The 24,495-nt window shown below is 38.2% G+C and overlaps 1 protein-coding gene across 2 annotated transcripts in view; it reads right to left on the bottom strand.

Annotated features, from left to right (window-relative positions):
• The window catches only part of Dpp10 (Dipeptidyl peptidase 10), a 289,344-nt gene extending 266,780 nt beyond the window's left edge, over window positions 1–22,564 (bottom strand). For both annotated transcript variants that reach the window (XM_076391730.1, XM_076391731.1), the window contains exon 1: window positions 22,262–22,564. In XM_076391730.1, coding sequence (XP_076247845.1) covers window positions 22,262–22,294 — 33 coding nt within the window. In that variant the 5' untranslated portion in view covers window positions 22,295–22,564. The remainder of the gene's footprint in view (window positions 1–22,261) is intronic.
• Between the last annotated feature and the right edge of the window lie 1,931 nt (window positions 22,565–24,495).

Below are 24,495 nucleotides of genomic sequence, written 5' to 3'. Positions count from 1 at the left end.
TATGTAGAAAAAAATTTCAAGAAGGCTATTGATGCCGGTTATATCTTGCATGACAGAGATATTCGACGATAGGTGTTGAAAGTATATGCGGAGCAGAGTAATAATAATATGGAATTTGCAGCTTCTAGAACATGGTTATATAATTTTAAAAAAGCTCATCGAATTGTTTCACAAATAGTAGCTAAATTCGTTACACGAAAGGCAATACAAGACGATGAAGTTTAGAAGACTAAGGCTGCAGACTCTGTTAATGTAGTAAAGGCTCTGATCACAACATATAGATCAGAAAACGTATACAATCGGGACCAGAGTGAATTACAATTAGAAATAGATTCTGGACGAACCGTGTGTGACGATAATGCTTTGCATTTCGGAAATTCCTGATTGGCTATATTCCGAGCCTTTGACGTCCAAAATTCAAACTTATATCACTGTCTTCAGCTGCTCTCTCTTTGGAATCGTGGTCAGGGGTCGACGCGACGTGTGTATGTGTGTGTGTGAGCGTATATGAGTGCCGTGTGTGTATGTGTGTGCGTTCTTCTGAAGCCTCGAGAACGCAAATGCTAACATCTTTGTCAAACCGAGAAGCGTTGTATACTGACATTCGAAATTTGCAGGTTCTCATGAGCCAGAATCAATGTAATTAGAGCGTTTACGAACTACACCTTTATCGCAGAATTGCACGTGTCGTTGCCTGTAATGCTTGTTAACACCTATTGTAAACTGTTCATGGAAGCTAAGCGCATTCGTGAGGCAGCTATAGCTGATTTCGGGATGCAACTTGTAACGCGTTGACGTGTTATAGAAGTCGACATGAGAACCTTTCGGCGTTCAAATTTGTAACTTGCGCAAAAACTGTAGACAGCCCGCGACACGACGACCGCGTGAGCGGCGATACCTCATGGCGAGCATAATATTGAATGTTCTTCAAAATGGAGAAAATCTACATGGTTTGTTACATTCATTGTAAGAACAATTAGTTGCTGAAAATTCTAATAAGTTCGAAATCCGTAGATAGATGGATAATTGTAAAACCAGGAGCTAAGATACAGAGACAGACACACGCGACAAATTAGATAAAAATTAACTAGTAGCGCTACAGCTATCGTAACATTACCCCACGCGATTTGCTAGAATTTCACATCCATGCGGTAGGTGATCTATGTATAGGTGATCCGCGAAGGATCCTGGTTCTCCTAGCTTCCATTACCAAGGTCTCTTCGTCGACAGGTTACAAGGTGCGTGACGAGAGCCCGTCAGTTAACTCAATTCACTTTCTCTTTCTTCCCTTCTTGATTATTTCAGTAATTTCGCTATTTCTATTTATTTTTCGAGCATAGATTCACGGGAGCGAATACTCAGTAACTCACATAAGGCCGTAACTACGTAATAGTATCAATAGTGTATTCAAATTTTCAAGATCTTTAATATCTCTGTGTGTGTTTCTCTTCTGTATTCCAACAGTATCTCCAGCGTTGAATAAGAGTATATTCAGACACAAATCACGACAACCAGACATTGTTTTGAAGTTTAATTGGACTTGATTTAAACTTTTTTTGGATCTCTCTATTGATTTTTTTTATTACGTAAATTGCACAAATTAGCTAATTTGATTTTGACTTTATTATGTTTTTATACTGATATTAATTTTATATAAGTTTTGTATTGATTTTCATATTGATTTCATTTCCAATTTGTTGAATACATGTATTCGTCTTGTATGCTCGCGTGGCTGGATGGACATTAATGTCGCGAGGCATTTTGAATATACCTGTGTAACGCCCCACAGCCTACTCCGTCACAATCTTACTCTATCTTACTCTATCTCCCTCTAACATTCGCCATCCCCTCCCCTCCCCCTCTCTCTCTCGTTGTATTTATTCTTCTCTCGTTCTATTAATACTGTCCTATTATTTATTAGAGCATATTCTATTAGGTTAAATTCTAAATTGATATTTTTGTACTTTATTTTATGTCAAATGCTACATAACGTATGTCGTACGTATTCACTTACGATTAGAATAAGTGCGCCATTAGAAATAACACACTAGGTATGCGAGAACTCCGACTAGCGGGTATATAAGAAGTTGCGAAAGCAGCACGAGACACACTTCTTCCTGGCATCAGGTTTCGAATAAACGAAGATCTTGGAAGTAACTGATATACTCGTCCGGTGAGATCGAGACCGTTCCTTTAGAGGTAGCGACCATTTTCCAGAGATCAAGGGTATTTGATACTCCTTTACAGGTTCACTCTGAAGTAACCTTATGACAGGTGCACTACGACGATTCCTGTGTAGTGCAGTCCGGGCGACATCCTGGAGGAAGCTGATACACCAACAGATCGAGACCGCTCCTTTAGAGGTAGCGACCGTTCTACCAAAGAGTAATTGATGCTCCTTTAATATAGAGTTCGTGCTTGCCGTAAGCAGACGAATCGCCTGCCAACAAGCGCTAGAAACCATTCCCAGTCGGACGCATTTCTAAGACCGCTCCTGAAGAGTCTTTTCTCCAGGGTAGCGACTGATATAGAAAGGATAACGAAGGACTTACAGATGTTTAGACAAATAAGCAAAGATTACATGTGAAACCGCTCCGAGGTTATAGCCACCTATAACTTTGGCAGCGACTAGGGCACACGAGACAGGATCTATTGCACACGCGCGCGCGCGCGCGCACATACACGCACACTGCGTTTCAATCCTATAGAGGGTCCTCTTAGATAACGAATTATATGAATTAATAACTTGATTACATAACCTGATTTTTGTTTAACTAATATAAAACATAGACGTTTTGTTCACGAATAGACTTAACCTTACTTTTGCGTTATCGAGATAAATGATAGGAATATATTATAAAATGATCATGATTAATATAACCTTACTACAGTTTCACATAGTAACTATATACTTTTATATGAATTAGAATAGATGTTTTAATAGTATTATATTAATGTTAGGATTAGAATAGGTTTTCATTGAATAAATTATTGTAACAGAAAGATCTGAACTTTGGATTTTAACTCCTTAACCACACGCCACACAAACCCACTTATCGTCCATTGGAAAGCCGCTCTTTTTTAGGGACATTACAGACTGCATATATACTTTTTGGTGGGATTCTTAGTTTAGAACCGCGTGTAAATTCAATAGAATCCATCCACGACAAGCTTAATACCTTAAGATAATAAGTTTGCAGGATCTACTCCAAAACTCGAGTGAGTACTATTGAATAAGGTGTGGCAACGAGAATTCATTCTCTGCGGAGTTTAGATCTAACTTAGCATGTCATCTTCGGGTGTAAGTAACCTATCAGACGATTTGGATCTATTGCAATTAAACACTGGCATCGCGACGCCTGTTCAGACTAGTCTTCTTTTTCCACATATGAGCACTAGAGATGCTGCCGATATAGTTGCTTCATTTGAAGGCAGAAATTTAGCCGTTTATCAATTTGCAAAAAGCTATCGCAGTGCTAGGCGAATGATTGCTCCAACTGCTGAGTACGGATTAGTACAATTAATAAAAAATAAACTCTTTTGACAAGCTTCACGAGTAGTTTTAGGTGGTGATTATAACACCATTGAAGATCTCATTTCCGTACTCACTTTGCGACTTACTCCATTACACTCGTCGATATAGTTATATGGCGACATGTCTAAAATTGCTCAGATGCCAAACGAAGCCGTCGTAGATTATAGTAGTCGCGTTTCGAACATTCTACTACAAATAAGGAATTGTAACGAGATCGAAGTACCCGATCATACCGCGCAATACAATATAACTGCGGAACGCAACGCTATCAAGGCTTTCTTAACAGGGTTAAAACCCGAGATATTTTCCCGTATGCGATATTGTGATTATAGTACTCTCGACGCAACTATTAGCGCAGCTATTAGGGCAGAGGCCGAACATCACGAAAATCAAATGCGAATTCGAATGGCAGAAGGTCTTATTCAGAATACCCAATGTACAAATTGTTTCGGCTACGGCCATAATACAAATACTTGTAGTAGTCAGCCTATGGGAAATCAACAACAAGTTTCTCGAGTAGATTGGCAGATGAAACACTGTCAATTCTGTCAGAAGAGAGGTCATACAGTTCAAGAATGCCGAAGTCTAAACCGTCCTCGAAGAAACGCTCAACTTACAGACGTTCCTACATGTCAATTCTGCAAATTTAAGGGACACACAATTGAGCAATGCAGGAAGAAGAAATACTTCGACCAACGGGAAGCTGCAAAAACCGCTAACCAGGAGAGACCTCAAAGAGAACCAGTACAACCAAGAATGGTACGTAGAGAAGCCATACTTAAACTCGCCACAACACAAATAAGCAAACCTCCAAGCATTAATCTCTGTGGTCCAGAATTCGACAATGGGCGAGCAACCTTAATGGTGGATACAGGCTCTGACTTAAATGTCATAAAGAAGTCTGCCATCTCTGCTTATGCACCTATATCAACCAATCTCATCTTCGATCTCAACGGAATTACGGAAGGACGACTCACTACCCTAGGGTATATAAAAGTAAAGACCTTAAATACAGAAATCACCTTTCACATCGTTGAACACCCTCCTATACCCCAGGACGGCATACTGGGAACCGAATTTTTTGGAAGTAACAAGGCGACCATCGATTACACAAAATCTGCAATAACATTAGGGAATGAGGTATTACCCTTTGCAGATCCAGAAACTATTACAATTCCCGCAAGAACAAGAAGTCAAATCTACGTACGCGTCGCTAATTTACAAGCAACCACAGGGTATATTCCCAGAATGAACATACATCCCAACATCTACATGGGAAATGCTGTAGTAGCAAACCATAATGGCACCGCCTATCTCTTTGCTATTAACTCTTCAACTGAAGATATCGAAATTCCAGTGCCCACGGTCGAAATACAGCCTTTTGAAGAGGCACCTTCAGCTGAAAACTGCACAAGAGGATATAAGGATCCGTGTCGAGCTTACAAGGTACTCCAACATATGCGCCTAAATCTCCTTAACTCTGAAGAAAGAGCCAGTGTAGAGACCTTGGTAAAGCAACATGCAGACAGATTCTTACTTCCTGGAGAAGAGCTACAAGCTACAAACAAGGTGTACCATAGGATAATTACCGAAAATGAAGTTCCTATACACGTTAAGCAATACCGCTATCCTCAAGTACACAAGGAGGAAATAAAAAATCAAGTAAATGATCTTCTCGATAAGGGAATTATTAGACCCTCTTCCTCCCCATATAACTCCCCCGTCTGGATCGTTCCGAAGAAGGAAGATTCCCAAGGGAAAAAGAAGTGGAGGATGGTTATCGACTTCAGGAAACTCAACGAAATAACTATGGGAGATGGTTATCCACTTCCAAATATCGCAGATATATTGGACCAATTAGGAAGCGCCAAATACTTTTCTGTATTTGACTTGGCTTCTGGATTCCACCAAATCCCCATGCACCCTGAAGACCGGCACAAAACCGCCTTCTCCACCACCTACGGGCATTATGAATATGTACGGATGCCCTTTGGTCTCAAAAATTCTCCTGCAACCTTCCAGAGGCTAATGGACGAAGTTCTAATCGGCCTACAAGGGGTAGAACTGTTAGTATACGTCGACGACATAGTCCTCTATGCAAGTTCACTTAATGAACATACAATTAAGTTCAAGAAACTAATGAAACGTTTACAAGAGGCCAACCTCTCACTACAACCAGAAAAATGCGAGTTCTTAAAGAAAGAAGTCGCATACTTAGGGCACATCATCAGCGAAAATGGTGTTAAACCTGATCCAAAAAAGCTGGAAGCCGTAAAAAATTTTCCAATTCCCAAAACACAGAAGAATGTAAAACAATTTTTGGGACTGTGCGGATACTATCGTCGATTCATTAAGAATTTTTCTAAAATTGCTAGATCTTTAACAAACTTAACAAAAAAGGACTACACTTTCGAGTGGACAGGAAACCAACATAAAGCATTCGAATTTCTACGAGATGCACTTTGTAAAGAGCCTATCTTACAGTACCCTGATTTTAACAGGATATTCAACATAACAACAGATGCATCTGGCTTTGCTGTAGGTGCTGTTCTCAGCCAAGGAGAAATCGGTAAGGACCTTCCCATAGCATATGCATCCAGAGTCCTGAACGATGCCGAGACAAGATACTCTCCAACAGAGCGAGAATTACTTGCTGTAGTATATGCTGTGCATCACTTTAGACCTTATGTGTATGGCAAGAAATTCCTTCTCATCACAGACCACAAACCATTAGAATGGTTACAAAATCTGACTAACCCAACGTCACGGTTAATGCGTTGGAAACTAAAACTAGCTGAGTATGAGTTTAAAATCGTTTATAAACCTGGCAAATATAATACTAACGCCGACGCCTTATCCAGGAATCCGACTTCACTTCCTGTATATGCAAAACGAGCAATTACTCACTCAAGCCCAGATTCGGATGAATTCAAGAGGAAAAAGGAATTTCACCAGTACAGAACCCGTCAAAGATCAACATCTCGCTCTAGCTCTGACCATGGTCACAAAAGGAAAAAAGAAGTTCACCAGTACAGAACCCGTCAAAGATCAACATCTCGCTCTAGCTCTGACCATGGTCACAAAAGGAAAAAAGAAGTTCACCAGTACAGAACACGTCAGAGATCAACATCTCACTCTAGCTCTGATCCTGAAGATCACAAGAAGAAAAAGGAATATCACCAGTTCCCAACACGCCAGAGAAGCACCACAACTTCAGCATCTGGGAATCCAGCCCCAAAGAAACAAGCAAGAATATATTCAAGCGATACAGATAACGAAACAGAAGTAGAAGTTAACGAAAAAAAGAAACAAAAAAGGAAAAAGAGCCAAACAACTTCCTCCTCCAACCAACCTGCACCTAAGAAACGAACAATTCAAGTGGAAGTCCATGAAACCCCAAGATCACCTCCTGCCAAAAATCCTAGTAAACCAACTCCCCTTAAGCAAAAACCAGAACCTACTGACTGGAATGAAATTATGGAAGCTGACGAGGAAACAATAGTCCCCAAACATCAATTTAGAGACCCACCAAAAATAGATTCTTGCTCAAAAACTAGTAGCAGTACAAGTTCCAGCGAAGCAACACTTACCGCACCTAAAAGGGAACCAATGTCAGACTCTAGTGATACATTAACAGCCCCCGTATCCCCTATAAGGATCAGCAAGAAGGAACACAGAATACTTACCCCTCAAGTCTATGGACCAGTGCAGAAAAAGCCAACAAAAGAAGTGCACAAGAAACCAAAAGTTGTTAGTAATGTGCCTGTAGGAGTTAATATTCAGGAGTCCAACGATCACCTATGGATGAGGAAGGAAACGATAATAATATTCATTAATGAGAATGGCAAACCATTAGGAACATTAGGGGAAGAATTAATAAAACAGAAAAAAATCAAACCATGCAAACCACTGCAAGCAGGACAAATAGAATTAAAGAAAGGTAGGAACACTGTCTTTGGTATAGTCACTACCAGCAATCCTTCAGAAGAAACCCTCCATAAGGTATTGAAGTCACTAAGGATTAAGCTGCAACAAGAAAACATAATGCAAGCATGCATATCAGGAGAAAAAGGAAAAATTCCGTGGAATAAATTACAAAATTTAATCCGGTTAAATTTTCTGCAAACAAATATGAAGTTTATTTTGTGTAAGGGCACCATCCAGATTCCACCACAGCAAGATCGCCTACAAATCATGAAGGAAAACCATGAATCACCAATAGGAGGTCATAAAGGTATTAAGAAGACTTACCATCGCATAAGAAGTCAATACTACTGGAAAAACATGAAATATGATGTTACAAATTTCATCAAAACTTGCCTACAATGTCAAAGAAATAAATTAGTTAGAGTAAAAAACAAGGAACCAATGATAATAACAGACACACCTGTGGATGCATTTGACAAAATTTCCATGGATATATTAGGACCACTTCCCTACACTGAAAGGAATCATAGTCACATTCTGACAATCCAAGATAACCTCACAAAATACTCCCTTGCAGTCCCATTAATGGCGACCACATCTGAAGATGTTGCCAAAGCGTTCACTGAACATTTCATTTGCAGATTTGGTAGCCCAAAGGCAATATTAACAGATCAAGGCACTAATTTCACAGGATCCCTTACGAGGAAATTTGCACAAGCCTTCCACATCAAGCAATATCGAACTTCCGCTTTTCACCCTCAGTCGAATGGTTCCATCGAAAGAAATCATCATGTTCTCATCGAATACTTGAAGCATTACGTATCCAAGGAGAAACAATGGGATCTATGGTTACCTCAAGCAATGTTCTCCTATAATACAAGCACACGCGAAGGAACAAAATTCACTCCGCACGAACTTGTCTTCGGCAGAAAAGCGCGCTTACCCTCAAGCATTCCTTCAAATGACAGTCTAGGCACTTATACAGATTATGTAGACAATTTAATTTCCAAATTACATTCCATTCGGGAATTAGCACGAACTAATCTCGAACAATCAAAGTATAGACAAAAATATTACTATGACAGGAAAATTCATCCTGAAATCTACAAAGTTGGAGATTATGTGATGCTACTCAATCCGCGACGTGATAAACTAAGTAGCGAATACAGAGGGCCTTACCAGGTCATTGAAATCCTAGAGAATAATAATGTAAAAATTGCTATAGGACCGAAACAACTTAAGGTTGTCCATATGGACAGAATTAAGAAAGCCCATCTACCTTAAAGCACACACAGGCATTAAACCGCCATTAGTACAAGCGAAAAAAAAAAGAGCACGTCAAGAAATTTCAAATAATTCAGAATAAGAACGGCAGACCGTAAGTAGAATATACGTATAAGAAGAATAAAATAAATAAAATAAATAAAGATATAGGACATACAATTTTCCAGAAAAAAAAAAAAAAACATGTGCGGACACAGGCAATTTATTTACAATACTAACGCCAAAATATTGAGGACGATGGACCTGTGGTACAACGTATACTGCGTAAAGGGAAGCATTTATACGGACGTAGATGGGAATGACTACTGCAGCCAGTGCAGTATAAATTATGAAATAGTAGAAGTGTACCACTCGCACCACCTGAGCGTAGACTACGCTATCAGATGCAAAAGGTGCATTAAATTAGTAATAGAGCCACAACCAATATATTATTGCACGAACTGCCGAACAGCGTTCTTTCGAGCATATCACCGCAGACAGAACCGCCAAAGAAACATGTAAATATATATAATAATAATAATAATAATAATAATAATAATAAGAAGCAAATGCGCAAGAGGAAAATTCGAACGATATAAATACTCCTGCGCAAAGCTGCAAGCGCACCAATAAGGAAACAGGAAAAACAAGGGGACCAATCAGAAACCTACAAGATTTTTCAACAGCTTCGGAAAAGGGTATAAAAGAACGCGAAAAAATCACAATCGCCACAGAAGAGAACATCATGCCGAAGCGAGCAGGCAAACGAAGAACCTACAGAGCTAACCTGGAAAGAATCATGGATAATTTACTCCAGATACCCGCTCCCATTCTCATTCTTAGGACCGGTAACCATTAACTGAAATTTTCCTTATTCTTTCATTTTGAAAATACTAATAGCCTCTAATCTAACGAAGCAGCACCGAGAAACACAGTCAAAGCCGACTGTGCGGAGCAATGTGCCAGTCGTTCCGGGGACCAGAATAATGGTAGCAAGAGCTGTCCCAGGCCTTTATCCAGAGGGCGCCCCAGTCCTCGTCCCAACAAAAGCAGCTGCCCCTGCAGAAGACGCTCCAGCCGTCCAGCCTCCAGAGGAAACCTGGTCCCTCCCAGTCACCCCGACCCGACCGATAACCCCGGACCCTGGACCCCTCCCAAAACCCACGATCCCGTACCGGCTACTACAAGTGGACGTTCCAGAGCCAGACTGGAACCAATACAAGAACCGACCCCAAAACGACCCCCGAAAAAATTTGTGGCAAATAGGAAGCCTATTTGGAACCGGCGCTGCGGATCCCCCAAATTCAAATGGGAACTGCAGGTGCACCCGATGCACGAGGCCACCAAAAGAAGACTCATCTCAGCGCAGAAAGACAAAGGAAATCCCAAAAATCTTGAAAAAGCAATGGGTAAAATCCAAGTCAAGACTCGATCTCTCGAGGACGAGAGATTCCGTAAGGGGGGAGGTGTAACGCCCCACGACTCTGTCTCTGTCTCTGTCTCTGTCTCTTCCTATTTCACTCTATCTCTCTCTACTATCGCTGTCTCTCTCCATCTTATTGTAAACATATCTATCTCTTTCTATTTCTATCTTATTACTGTATATAAGCGCGTATTCTGTTATCCATTTACTAATAAACATTTTTGTATTACGACACACATTATATATTATAGATTTTAATTACATTCTCATATAAGTATAACATATTTCGTACGTTTTCATATTAAAACAGTCACTATTAGAATAAGAGCGCGATTAGAATTAGAACAACTGCGCATGTGCGAACTCCGACTGGCGAGTATAAAAGGAGCTGCGAAAGCAGCAGGAACACACTTCTCTCTGGCATCAGGTTGCGAATAGACGAAGATCTGGGAGGCAGCTGAGATACTCGTCCAGTGAGATCGAGACCGCTCCTTTAGGGGTAGCGACCGTTTTCCAGAGATCAAGAGTATTCGATGCTCCTTTACAGGTTCAATCTTGAGTAACTTTATGACAGGTGCACTACGACGATTCTAAGCAAGTGCAGTACGGGCGACATCTTGGAGGTAGCTGATATACTAAAGATCGAGACCGCTCCTTTAGGGGTAGCGACCGTTCTACCAAATAGTAATTGATGCTCCTTTAATATAGAGTTCGTGCTTGCCGTAAGCAGACGAATCGCTTGCCAACAAGCGCTAGAAGCCATTCCTAGTCGGACGCATTTCTAAGACCGCTCCTGAAGAGTCTTTTCTCCAAGGTAGCGACTGATGTAGAAAAGATAACGAAGGGCTTACGGATGCTTAGGCAATCAAGCAAAGATTATATGTTTCGTGAAACCTTGAGACCGCTCTTAGGTTATAGCCACCTATAACTTCGGCAGCGACCAGGGCATACGAGACAAGATCTATTGCACACACACACACACTCACACTGCGTATCGTCTAAAATAGAGGATCCTCTACCGCAATTAATACGGATTAATAATTAATAACAGCATAATTACTCTTGTTCACGAATGTAAAAGCTTAGACACATAACCTAACTTCTATTCACGAATTTTAAGCATAGACACATAACCTAACTCTCGCGTTATCGAGATAAATGATAGAAGTATATCGCATAACGATTACAATCAACATAACCTCGTCTGTACATAATAATTAACCTTATTTGTTCTTATAAATATTTAACGAATTATGTTCCGTTCGAAGAGGCAAACGCATTTATTGCTGCCAGATGTGGAAATCCGAATTCTTTAAGGACTTGCTTATTCATTCATATTTCTAAAAATCCACATCTGGCCGAATAAAGTAATTTCGTGCTTTCTTCGAGCGGAGTGTTCCTCCCTAATAACCATCGAAGGCCGTATTGCCCCGCAATCGGTGCCTTCGCCAGCTCATCCTTTTCGGACTCGTAGGATCGGAGCTGACTAGCGGGACAATACGGCCATAAAAATATTCGGAAAATACGCGCGTGGGCCCGCTCGAGCCACGCTATTCCGGGGTTCGTTCTTCCTCCCCAATCTTCGCGGCCTTCGACATGAAGGCGAGGTCTCCTCCACCTTCATCGCGAGGAGATCGGGGGTGGTTCCTTTGCCCCGTCAGGGTGACAAGGAGGATCTTCCTTCTTTCGGTCGAAGGCCAATCAATATCGATTTTTGTTTCATCGTGCAAAATCGGTGACGCCCTTAGAGTCGCGCGTTTTGGGGGTTGTAAGGGGATGAAGAGCGAACTCCGAAAAATAAAACGGAAGATAAAACGTCGTCATTCGGACGAGTTGATTTCTAAACGTAACGACAGGGGATCGCAAGTCATCGTTCGGACTTGTCGATTTTTTAACCTAACGAGTCATAGAATCGGACTCTTCCATTTTAGTCATTTTACACTTTATCGTCGAGGACTATCCGAAGTAATTTGAAACAGTTACTCAATATTAACTTGGCGAGTGACAACCCGAGATTCGCGAGACGAAAGCGCGAACCGTACAAATTAGAATAGGCATTAGTATTGTATTTACGTTAGAATTAGAATAGGGTTTTACTGAATAAATTATTGTCAAGAAAGATCTAAGCTTTGGATTTTAATTCCTTAACCGCACGCCACACGAACCCCACTTTTCGTCCATCGGAAAGCCGCTCTTCCATGGACAACGTAGCATCGCTTTAGGGACGTTACACTGGTGAGGGGGTACTGTGGGGGTACCTGTGGACAGCGTAGCGGAGAAATTTGTTCATCGTCGCAGGCAATGGTCACATTTGCCAAACAGATGTTTTATGACCTTTGGCGATCGACCTCCGAACGGTATTTCCGAGAGCCTGTTTTTCCGCCAGGTCAGGAGATTCCGCGCTGTCGCTAAGGGGTACCATTACTCCCACCAGTACGTCATTTTTAGGAATTTGACCTGGTCGTCCAGGGTTAAGAGAAAAGAGAATCGTGTTGCCGAGGAGTTCGACTTGAGTGTTGACTTGAGTAACACGCCTTGCAAGTCCCACGTTCAACGCGACTTAAATAAATCTATTTTGTTGATTTTTAAGTCCGTGCTTTAATTTTTCCAGAACACGATATTCCTACAGAAGTCTACCATCTCTCCCTATGCCCCATATCAACCAACCTCATTTTCGATCTTAACACGTTCCGTTAAGGAACGCAGTCATTATTATGTTAACATGTTATGTAATTTGTTATGAAAGTAATGTTAAAAAGTTTGGCTCGAAATCAGCAAAAAATTGTACTATAAAAGTTGTAATATTTTGTGATGGTTGTCCAAACAAGTTTCATTTATGTCTGCAATGTTTCAACAAGGTTCACCGCAATATGCCTTTATAATTATAAATAAATTTGTAGGTAGTAATATTAAACATATTTGAAATAAAATGCTTTATTTTTTATGCAATTGGACTTTATTAAAATGGTTATGTAGGAACTTGCAACTCCGTTTGGTAGAATAAACGTTTGACCATGTGTTTGTTAAAATAATTCCTTAAAAATTAAATTTATTGCTTTGTTGTCTAATGCATATTAAAATTTATATCTTTTTCCTGCTAATTATAACTTTCTAATATTGAAAAAATGTAAGGCATACGTCTTAAACTACTTTTTTTAATCTTTAAAGTGTGGGTACTATACGCCCCACGTGGCCTGAATGCAAAGTCTTTAAAAATTATCGTGGCACGAAACGTGTTAATGGAATTACGAAAGGACGACTCACTACCTTAGGGCACATAAAAGTAAAGGTTCTAAATACGGAAATCACCTTCCATATGATCGAAAACCTTCCCATATCACAGGACGGCATACTGAGAACTGAATTTTTTGGAAATAACAAGGCTATCATCGATTACACAAAATCTGCAATAATGATAAGGAGTGATGTCTTACCTTTTGCAGATCTAGAAACTATTACAATTCCTGTAAGAACAAGAATCCAAATCAATGTACATGTTACTAATCTACAAGTAACCACAGAGTGCATTCCCAGAATGAATATGCACCCCAACGTCTATATGGGAAATGCGGTAGTAACCAACTACAACGACCGCCTATCTCTTCGCTATTAACTCCTCAACTGAAGATATCAAAATTCCTGTGCCCACGGTTGAGTTACAACCTCTCGAAGTGGCACCTTCAGTTGAAAACTCCCCAGGAAAATATGAAGACCCACGTCGAGCTTACAAGGTACTCTAACACATGCGCCTGATTCACCTGAACCCTGAAGAAAAAGCCAGTGTAGAACTCTTGGTAAAGCAACATGTAGATAGATACTTAGTTCCTGTAGAAAAGCTACAAGCCACAAATAAGGTGTACTACAGAATAATTACTAAGAACGAAATGTCCATACACGTCAAGCAATACCCGTTACACTCCTTAATATCTTAATACTCCTTCATAATATCTCCTTAATACAAGCAGGAAATCAAAAATCAAGTGAATGATATCCTAGAAGTGGTGGGGAAGGCAGCTTTGTGCCGGTCCGCAGGGTGCATGGGTATTTGGTGTAATCCGGAAGCTAAATCAAATACAGAGAAGTATTTGGCACTTCCTAACTGATCCAGTATATCCTTGAAAAAAGAATAATTAGATCCTCTTCCTCCCTATACAATTCCCCTGTCCGGATCGTTCCGAAGAAGAAGATACCCAAGGGAAAAGGAAGTGGAGAATGGTTATCGACTTCAGGAAACTTAACCAATTAACCATGGGAGACGGTTATCCACTTCCGAATATTGCGGACATACTGGATTAATTAGGAAGTGCCAAATACTTCTCTGTATTTGATTTAGATTCTAGATTGCACCAAATACCCATGCACTCTAAGGACCGGCACAAAACTGCCTTCTCTACCACTTTCGGGGAATAGGAATACGAACGAATGCCCTTTGGACTCAACAATTCCCTTGCAACCTTTCAGAGGCTAATGGATGAAGTCCTAATAAGTTTACAAGGAGTATAACTACTACTATATGTTGCCGACATTGTTCTCTATACGAGTTCACTCGCTGAACCTGCAATCAAATTTAAGAAATTAATGAAACTCTTAAAAGAATCCAACCTCTCCTTACAACAAGATAAATGCGAGTCTTGAAGAAAGAAGTCACATATCTAGGGCATATAATAAGCGAAAATGCGTCAAGCCTGATCCGAAAAAACGTGAGGCCGTGAAAAACTTTCCAATTCCCAAAACACAGAAAAATGTGAAACAGTTCTTGGGACTATGCAGATACTATCGGCAATTCATCAAGACTTTCTCTAAAATTGCAAAACCCCTAACAAACATAACAAAAAAAGATTATACTCTTGAATGGACAGGAAACCAGCAGAAAGCATTAGAAATTTTACAAGAGGCCCTTTATACGAAGTCCATCTTACAATACCCTGATGTTAATAAAACATTCAACATCACGACTGATGCATCTGGCTTTGCTGTAGGTGCTGTTCTCAGCCAGGGAGAAATTGGCAAGGACCTTCCCATAGCATATGCATCCAGAGTCCTGAACGACGTCCAAACACGAATTACTGGCAGTAGTGTACGCTGTACATCATTTCAAGCCTTATGTATACGGTAAGAAATTCCTCCTCATTACGGACCACAAACCACTAGAATAGCTACAAAATCTAGACAATCCAACGTCACGACTAATGCGTCGGAAACTAAAATTAGCCGAGTATGACTTCAAAATTATCTATAAACGCGGCAAATATAATACAAACGCTGACGCCCTATTCACAAATCCAACCTCACTTCCTGTCTATGTAAAACGAGCAATCCTCCACTCAAGTCCAGATTCGAATGAATTCAAGAGGAAAAAAGAATTTCATCAGTACAGAACCCCTCCGGCTCCAGCTCCGGCCCTGAAGACTACAAGAGGAAGAAAGTGTATCACCAATTCCCAACATGCCACAGAAGCACCACAACCTCAGCATCTGGGAACCCAGTTCCAAAGAAACAAGCAAAAATGTATTCAAGTGATAGGAATTATGAAACAGAGACAGAAGTCAATGGGAAAAAGAAATTGAAAAGGAAATGGACTACAAAACTTCCCCCTCCAATCAGCCTGAACCCAAAAAACGTACAATCTAAGTAGAAGTTCATGAAACCCCAAAATTTCCTCCTTCCCAAGCCCCTGTTAAACCTACTTCCCCTAAGCATATCCAGAAACCAAAACCCACAGACTGGACTGAAATTATGGAAACTGATGAGGAAATGATAGTCCCTAAACACAAATTCAGAGATCCACAAAAAATAAATTCGGCTTCTAAAACTAGTAGCAGTACAAGTTCCAGCGAAGCAACACTTACCGCGCGTAAAATGGAACCAATATCAGACTCTAGTGGTACATTAATAGCCCCCATATCCCCTATAGGAATCAGCAAGAGAGAGCAGAGAATACTTACCCCCAGATCGTATCCTCAAGTCAACGGACCAGTGCAGGAGAGACCAACAAAGGAAATGCAGAGGAAATAAAAAATTGTTAGTAACGTGCGTGTATAAGTTAACATTGAAGAGTCCAATGATTATTATCTATGGATGAGGTAGGAGACAATAATAATATTCATTAATGAGGATGGTCAACCATTTGGAATATTGGGAGAAGAGTTAATAAGACAGAAAAAAATCGAACCATGCAAACCACAGCAAGCAGGAAAAATAGTAGAATTAAGAAGAGGCCGAAACACTGTCTCCGACATAGTCACTAACAGCAGTCCCTCAGAAGGATATAGTGTAAAAAGCATTAAAAATCAAGCTGCAACAGGAAAACATAATGTAAGCATGCATGTCAGGAGAAAAAAGGAGAATTCCATGGAATAAATTACAAAATTTAGTCCAGTTAAATTTTTTGAAAACGAATATTAAGTTCACTTTTTATAAAGGTATCGGATTCGGACACCCCCACAGCAGGACTGCCTGCAACTCATGAAGGAGAATCATGAATCACCAATAGGAGGCCACAAAGGCATTAAGAAAGCTTACCATTGCATTAGAAGCCAATATTACTGGAAAAACATGAAATACGATATCACAAATTTTATCAGAACTTGCCTGCAATGTCAAAGAAATAAATTAGTTAGACCAAAAAAACAAGGAACCAATGACAATAACAGACACACCTGTGAATGCATTTGATAAAATCTCCATCGATGTCTTAGGACCACATCCCTACACAGAAGGAAATCATAGTCATATTCTGACAATTCAAGATAACCTCACAAAATACTCCCTTGCAGTCCCATTAATGGCGACCACATCCGAAGACGTTGCGAAGGCGTTCACCGAGCACTTTATATGCAAATTTGGTAACCCAAATGCAATACTAACCGATCAGGGCACTAATTTCACAGGCTCCATTATGAAGAGATTTGCACAAACATTTCACATCAAGCAATATCGAATTTCAAGTATTGTTTTAAATGATAATCTAGGCACTTATTCAGATTATGTAGACAATATGATTTGTAAATCACATGCCCTCTGAGAATTGGCACGAGACAATCTCGAACAATCAAAGCATAGACAAAAATACTACTATAACAGAAAAATTAATCCTATAATCTACAAAGTTGAAAATTATATAATGCTCCTTACCGGGTCTTTGAAATTCTAGATAATAATAATGTAAAAATCTCTATTTGACCGAAAAAAATTTAAGGTTATCCATACGGACAGAATTAGGAAAGCCCATCTATCCTAAAATGCATATATTAAGATAAAATAGGAAGCCATTATTGACGCCATAGCATGCAACGAAGTGCAACAAGTTGCAACAGCGAGACAAAAGAAGTAGCACAAACCACACTGGGAAACACAGCCAAAGCCGACTGTCCGGAGCAATATTCCAGTCGTCCCAGGAACCACGCTGGTTATAGCAAGGAAGGTCCCAGGCTCCCGCCACGAGAGCGCTATAGACGCAACAGACCTCGCTCCGACGTGAAGGACACCGATCTCCTTCCCGGAGAGTGCTCCGGGTCCTACGACCTCTCTTCCAGAAGTCGCACCAGCCCTAAGTCTACGCGATGATGCAATCATTCAAGAGGGCGCTGTAGCCGGTCCAGTACGCACCCCAGCGCAGGGCATTCCAGCCGTTCCGACCCAGCTGCTCACAGGGGCCGTACCAGCCTTCACTTCAGAAGACTCCACAGTCGTCCACGATCAAATAAAAGAAGAATCCTGGTCCCTCCCAACCGTCTCAACGCGGCCAATAACCCTTGACCCTGGACCCCTCCCGGAAACCACAATCCCATACCGACTTACGCCAATAGATGTGCAAGAACCAGAGTGGGAAATCTATAAGAATTTGCCACAAAGTGACCCTCGACAAAAGTTATGGCAAATTGGAAGCCTATTCGGTACCGGAGCCGCAGACCCACCGAATTTCTCCACAAACTGCAGGTGTACCAAATGCACGAAACCACTAAGAAAAACCCAGCCAAGCTTGGAGAAAAAAGGAAATACCTTAGATCCCAAGGGAACTAAAGGCCCAATGGATCAAATCCAAATCAAGATTGGATCTCCCAAGAACGAAAAATTCCGTAATGGGGGTGGTGTAACTTCCTACGGCCTACTCCATCATAATCTTACTCTATCTCTCTCTAACATTCGCCATCTCTCTCTCTGTCGTCGTATTTATTCTTCTGTCTTTCTATTAATATTGTCCTATTATTTATGAAAGCATATTCTATTAGGTTAAATACTCAATTGATATTTTGGTACTTTATTTCATGTCATATACTACAGGTTTCAATTATATTTTAATATAAATATAACGTATGTCGTACGTTTTCATTTACAATTAGAATAAGTGCGCCATTAGAAATAAGACATTACGCATGAGCGAACTCCGGCTGGTGGGTATATAAGGAGCTGCGAAAGCAGCAAGACACACTTCTCTCTGGCATCGAGTTGCGAGAACACGAGGATCTGAGAGGCAGCTGAGGTACTCATCCAGAGATTGAGACCGCTCCTTTAGAGGTAGCGACCGTTTTCCAGAGATCCAAAGTATTCGATGCTCCTTTACAGACTTAGATTTGCGTAACCTCTAAACAGGTGCACTCTTGCAAAAAAACGGGGGTAAAATTGAATTTTTATAAACAATTCCTTTTTTCAAAATTTTTTTAAAGCCATCTTATAGGTTTTGAAAAACTGTGGAACTTTTGTATGCAACAATTTTTTATAGCGCTTACATTTTGTGAGCTATAAACACCGAAATGAAAAGGGCGACTTGAATTAAAGGGTTATTTTCTTCCTTAAAGGTGCGTACAGGCAGCTACTTTATACGACAAAATTCTTAGGTAGGACCATAGAATAATTATACAAAGTTTCATTAAAATCGGCGAGTAACACTCACTGAACTTTCCTTGCAAGTTAGAGTAGGTATTAGTTGTTGTATTGCAGTTAAGATTGGAATAGGTTTTTATTAAATAAATTTTGTTAAGAAAGATCTAAGCTTTGGATTTCAACTCCTTAACCGCACACCACAAGAATCCCCACCTTTCGTCCATTGGAAAGCCGCTCTTCCGTGGACAACGTAGCATCGCTTTAGGGACGTTACACTAGCATAAATCAGTGACACAGGTTTACAAACTACAGGTGAATTGCATTTAATTCATTAATGATTATTATTTTTTAAATCCAACGTATACTACTTTCAACGTTTTTATCTTCAATATTAATTCTTCAATTCTCCGTTCATCTTTTGTTGCATTGTTTTTTCGTTTATACGTTTTGCGAATAAGAAATTTACGTATTCCTTGTCCTCTCACATCAAGTAATTATTATGTATTCTTGATTCTCCTTAAACAAAAAATTGTGTATTCATATTTTTACGTTGTACGCAGTTTTCCTCGATTTTAATTAATTATTCATTTCAAGTGATAAACAAAAAAAGGACTCGGTATTATTTGTTATGTCGCTTTCAGTTTTCATACTAATGCTATTTCCTTCGATGCACGCCAACTTTCTTGTTCGGAGTACAACCGTAGCGCCTAGCACGTACCCAACGCTACCGCGGCTGCTCGGGCAGCAAACTCGCGCTCTCATTGGCCGGTGTTTTTCATTAATAATTCGTTAACGAAGCCTCATCTAACATTTTCGCTAAAGAAAAAGTTGTTTCAAATCACTTCCTGAACCACCCCTTTTAAGGAACTACAACATTTTTGTTACACAAATGCAGTCTTTAATGCAGTCTTTAAAATGCTCAACTTTAAATGTTCATTTCAACTACAAAATCTATTTAATCTTAATAATTCTGTTATTTTAGTGGTTCATAGACCTTTAAGAAACAATACAAATTGAATAGATATAGATATACAAAAATTCATTTTTTGCCAAAATGTCATTAAAATTTACGATTCGACCCACTGTGTGCCATGCTAATGAAAGACAAAAAAAATGATATACCAGTCCCATAAAACAACTGTGGACAGTCCTGATGTATAGCCCTTTTGCAGGGCAGTATTGTACATTCCTTCAATGAGTCTCTTGAATATAATAAATTTCATTTAAAACATTTTTGAATAAAGTAAATAAATAATGAGCTACTTCAATTGGTAATTCTTATTATCTCACTGTGTAGTCTAAACATTATTAGTCTAAACTAAATAGATTATTGAGCATCAAACCACCTTGAATTAGTCAACTGAACAATTAGCAGCTGGAAGTAATATGTTCCAAATGGTATTGACCTTATAGCCAGCATCATTGTTGTTCAGATGTTTCATTATTTCTAAGGATTCTCTGTATAGCTATGGGAAAAATACCTATGACCTGTACTCTTCTGCTATTCTGTTACATCTAACTGTAAATAGTTCTATCTGATGCAGTTTCATGTTCGCTGAGTCTTGGTGCTTACGACTCTCCCTATTTCTCCCATGTATACCATTCTATATTTTTTCCATATTTTTATTTTAACATGTATTTGAAGATCTGTATAAACAAGTTTAACTGGTTTGGTGATTCCAACCAAAAAGATTAAAATAACTTTCAAAGTTCCTGAAACATTCCCAATTTAGAAATGTTTCATATTGTCATTGTCATAATGTCATTTAACACTATTTAATATTTGTTCAGTGACATTATTACAGTTTGTTTACAATACTGATTTTGTTAAATAAAGCAGCAACATATTGTATGATAAAACATGAAAAAGTTTTATCTGAATTTTGCATACTGAAGTTGTTTCATTAGAAAATGTAAATATTATTATAAATAAATTTGTGTAACGTATAATTTATAGATAGTATAAAAATCAAATTTAATAAATTTTATTTTGTATAAAATTGTCTACACAATAAATAGATTAATAATACTACTGCCAACTGCTCGATATGTGCATCATATTTCTTACTAAAAATATATGAATGTATACGTAGTTATTCAATATTTACACAACAAAATAAAAAAAAATGAATTGAGAATCACTATCTATAGGACTATTAATTCTTCCTAATGATTACTACAGCTATTCAGAAATTGATGTTGTGATCTTACAGGTATATTTAAGAATACACTCAGGTTAATAATAAATTATAAAGATATAAGAAAGAAGAGCGAAAAGTTTTAGCTAGAATTGCTAAAAGAACTCCAACAACTTTTTATAATATTAATTTGTAACTGGATAAAGTGGTAAAGTGCCCACATATGATTAACGATATCATTAATTACCCTTTGTTTGGGATTATAAGACGGTAATATGTATTGTCAATATTCGTATTGGTATAATGCATTAGTAGTATCCACAGTATTTCTTATTTTATACAAAATTTGTTAGCATTTATATGAATAAAATATATACAACTTTACATAGCATATTTATTACATCAACATTTGTATATTTCTTTCAATTTATTTTATAACGTGTAATTGTACATATGGGTATATACATATACATATACATATATGGTCTTACAAGTAGAAGTACCAATTATATATGTATAAATATACATATGTATACAATGTTTATTTTTATTTTGAACGAAAATGATAAATAATATTCTCCTAATTTATAGTAAGAGTCTATAAATATGTATATCTTGCTCAAATTTTCATCTTTTGTTATCATTTGATTTAAAACACTAATCATGAATAAAAACGTTTACAAGTATTACTTTTCCTTAAGTATTTTTAAATGCAATTTTTTGTATTTACATTTTACAGGTATTACTGGAACAACTATTATTGACTTTGTTGAATACAATTATGAGAAAGTATTAATAAAATAATTTTTCATTAAGAAAAGTAAAAATTCTTGAAACAAATATTTCATGTTTCTAATTCAAATTTTTAAATGCTCACAATTGTAGTGAAGAACCCCATAAAGAAATAAAACTTGCAATAAACTTTTATAACTGTATAGTATTATCACACACAGGACTTTTTTACAATGTTTGAAAACACATTTACTGTACAAATAATACATTTCCCTCCATGAAATACTTGTTTCTTAATTTAATTTCTTTTTTTTATCATAATCCATGAACACTGAAACAACACATGTACCTCACATGCCTTTAAAAACACACAAATGTCATCAAAAAGTAAATTTAGACAATATTGGATTAACTAATTACCTCGTCGTCGTAAATGTTGTCGTGATCTGCCATCGAGGAAGTAAATAAATTTTTGGATAATCTTGTTTATCTCTCGGATTAAGAGGGTTTATAATAGAATGGATTTTTAATGCTTATTCTATTAGAACTAGTAACCAAAGTATGTTTTATGTACTGTAACACACACTCGTATATTGCACGCACTTATAATAAACGTATAATAACTGTAGTACACAAACAATGATAAACAAGTGAAAGAAAAGTACTTTCTATAGTAGATTCTCAGAACAATTGTATTATGAATTCGTACTGTAGAGGTCTGTACGTACGTTATACGAATCTACGATACTAGTATGAAGATTGTCTTCCATAATGCTACGAACATTTGAAGCCTGCGCGATGTTGTTGCTGCGCGCTTTTAGTCTTTTCTCTTTCATGTTCTTTCTCAAAATTGATTTTGGTGCAACTTGAACCATTGCTATTTCATATTGTTATTTTTATAAAATAATAAATAAAATTTCATATTACAGTATGTTCTATCGTATTTATTTAATATAATCGTGCATATGGTAGTTCAACATGTTTGTCTACCTTACTGATAATATTCTTGAAATTTGTTTAAGTATTATAATTTCAATGCACCTACATATACATATATAGTGAGTGCAGTAATTATTAATAATTCAGAAACGGTTGTTTTTTAAATTATGTTATTATTGCAGAAAATGAGCGATGTATTAAAATACAATACCTATCTATATTATGAGAATTGTTACAAAGAAATAAATGTTAAGTATGAAATCTTAAAAATAACACATTTATGTATAGTTCAAGCTTTGATTTTTCAGAAAGCAATTAGTACACCAACTAAGCAAATTTGACAGGCCTGTATGTAGAATTTGTAGAGTGAGTTCTGCCAAATGCAATGGATCGATAAAGAGAATAATCATATACAGGATGATCAGTTTAAATGGAAACCCTCTAGTGAGTATTGGTAATACTTAGATTTACAATGCTAACAGCATTTAGAATAAATGTCGCCAACACTCGGAGGATTTCCAGTTAAACTAATCACCCTGTATACATACATAAATACATATTATTCTTTCCAAATCTATTTAAATGCGGTGGTAATTATATCTTTGATAAAATGTCAAGTTCTAATATGTGACCCAGTACTTTTTCAAAGTACTGCATTTGTGCATATTATGAGTAAGATGTAGCGACTACCATGGACCTAACAGATGGCACGAAAAGTAAACATATCGATGCGGGGTTTGAAGCTGTAGGGGGAGGAGTTTGAGCATACATGTATAATATTATATGGGGCACCGGAACTGCGTGCTGAAGCCGAGATAGAAGGATGGAGATATATGGAAAGTATATAGCTTCATCTCTTTTATGTTCGCTGGAGCGCAATGCGCATGCATCAGAAAAGTGACGAAAAGAAATCGAGATATATATCTGTATTCTGATGTTGGCTTTATTGAAGTCTCACTGGAAGTATACCGAATGCTCCACATAGTCTTATACATTATGTGGGTCTGAGGTAGTTCAGCCATCTTGTACCGCGCCATTAGTGGTATTATCTATGCCATGCTGCGGCAAATATTTAATTTTCGTACATCTTAAACTGAATTCTCACTTGTATACTGATTACTATAAATGTGAAATTTTATTATCAAAAACATGTTCTAACATTTTTTTAAATATTTAAAAAGAATAAAGTTTTTATACGAGGCATTTTGCCTAATGAGAAAAAACTCACATCCTTCAGTTAATCAATTCTTCTGTTAAGTGATCTTTCAGTGAATAAATTTAAAGGGTGATTCTAAAAACCAAAATAAGACGAAAATCAAGAATAAGGATTTCGCGTTTGGGGCTTCGTTTCCTAGTTATAAGCGTCTAAAAATCTAGTGGAAATCGCCAAGAATGAGCCTGCGCGGAGGTCTCAAGCAGTGGTGGCCGAACAGTAGCGTAGCGCTGACGCAAGAGAGGTGAGAAGTCATTCACCGTCAAACAGCTGATCAGAAAGTTTACGACACTTAACAAGGCTCCAGTATTCAAAATTCTGTTAAAACTGATGAATATGAATATGATAATCCATAGGACAACTCAAAAGATAGAAAGTGTTAATACGTCCACCCCTCGTTCACGAATATTGAACCACCATACGACGGTATCGTCGAATAACACTAAACCAGCTTACTCTTTACAATGTAGAAGACAAGTGCAACGTCCTTAAAGCAATGCTA

This window comes from Calliopsis andreniformis, unplaced genomic scaffold (assembly GCF_051401765.1).
Source record: "Calliopsis andreniformis isolate RMS-2024a unplaced genomic scaffold, iyCalAndr_principal scaffold0048, whole genome shotgun sequence".
In the NCBI taxonomy this organism is placed as follows: Eukaryota; Metazoa; Arthropoda; class Insecta; order Hymenoptera; family Andrenidae; genus Calliopsis; species Calliopsis andreniformis.
The sequence above is the reverse complement of the archived record's forward strand: the minus strand, read 5'-3'. Positions and strand labels throughout refer to the sequence as shown.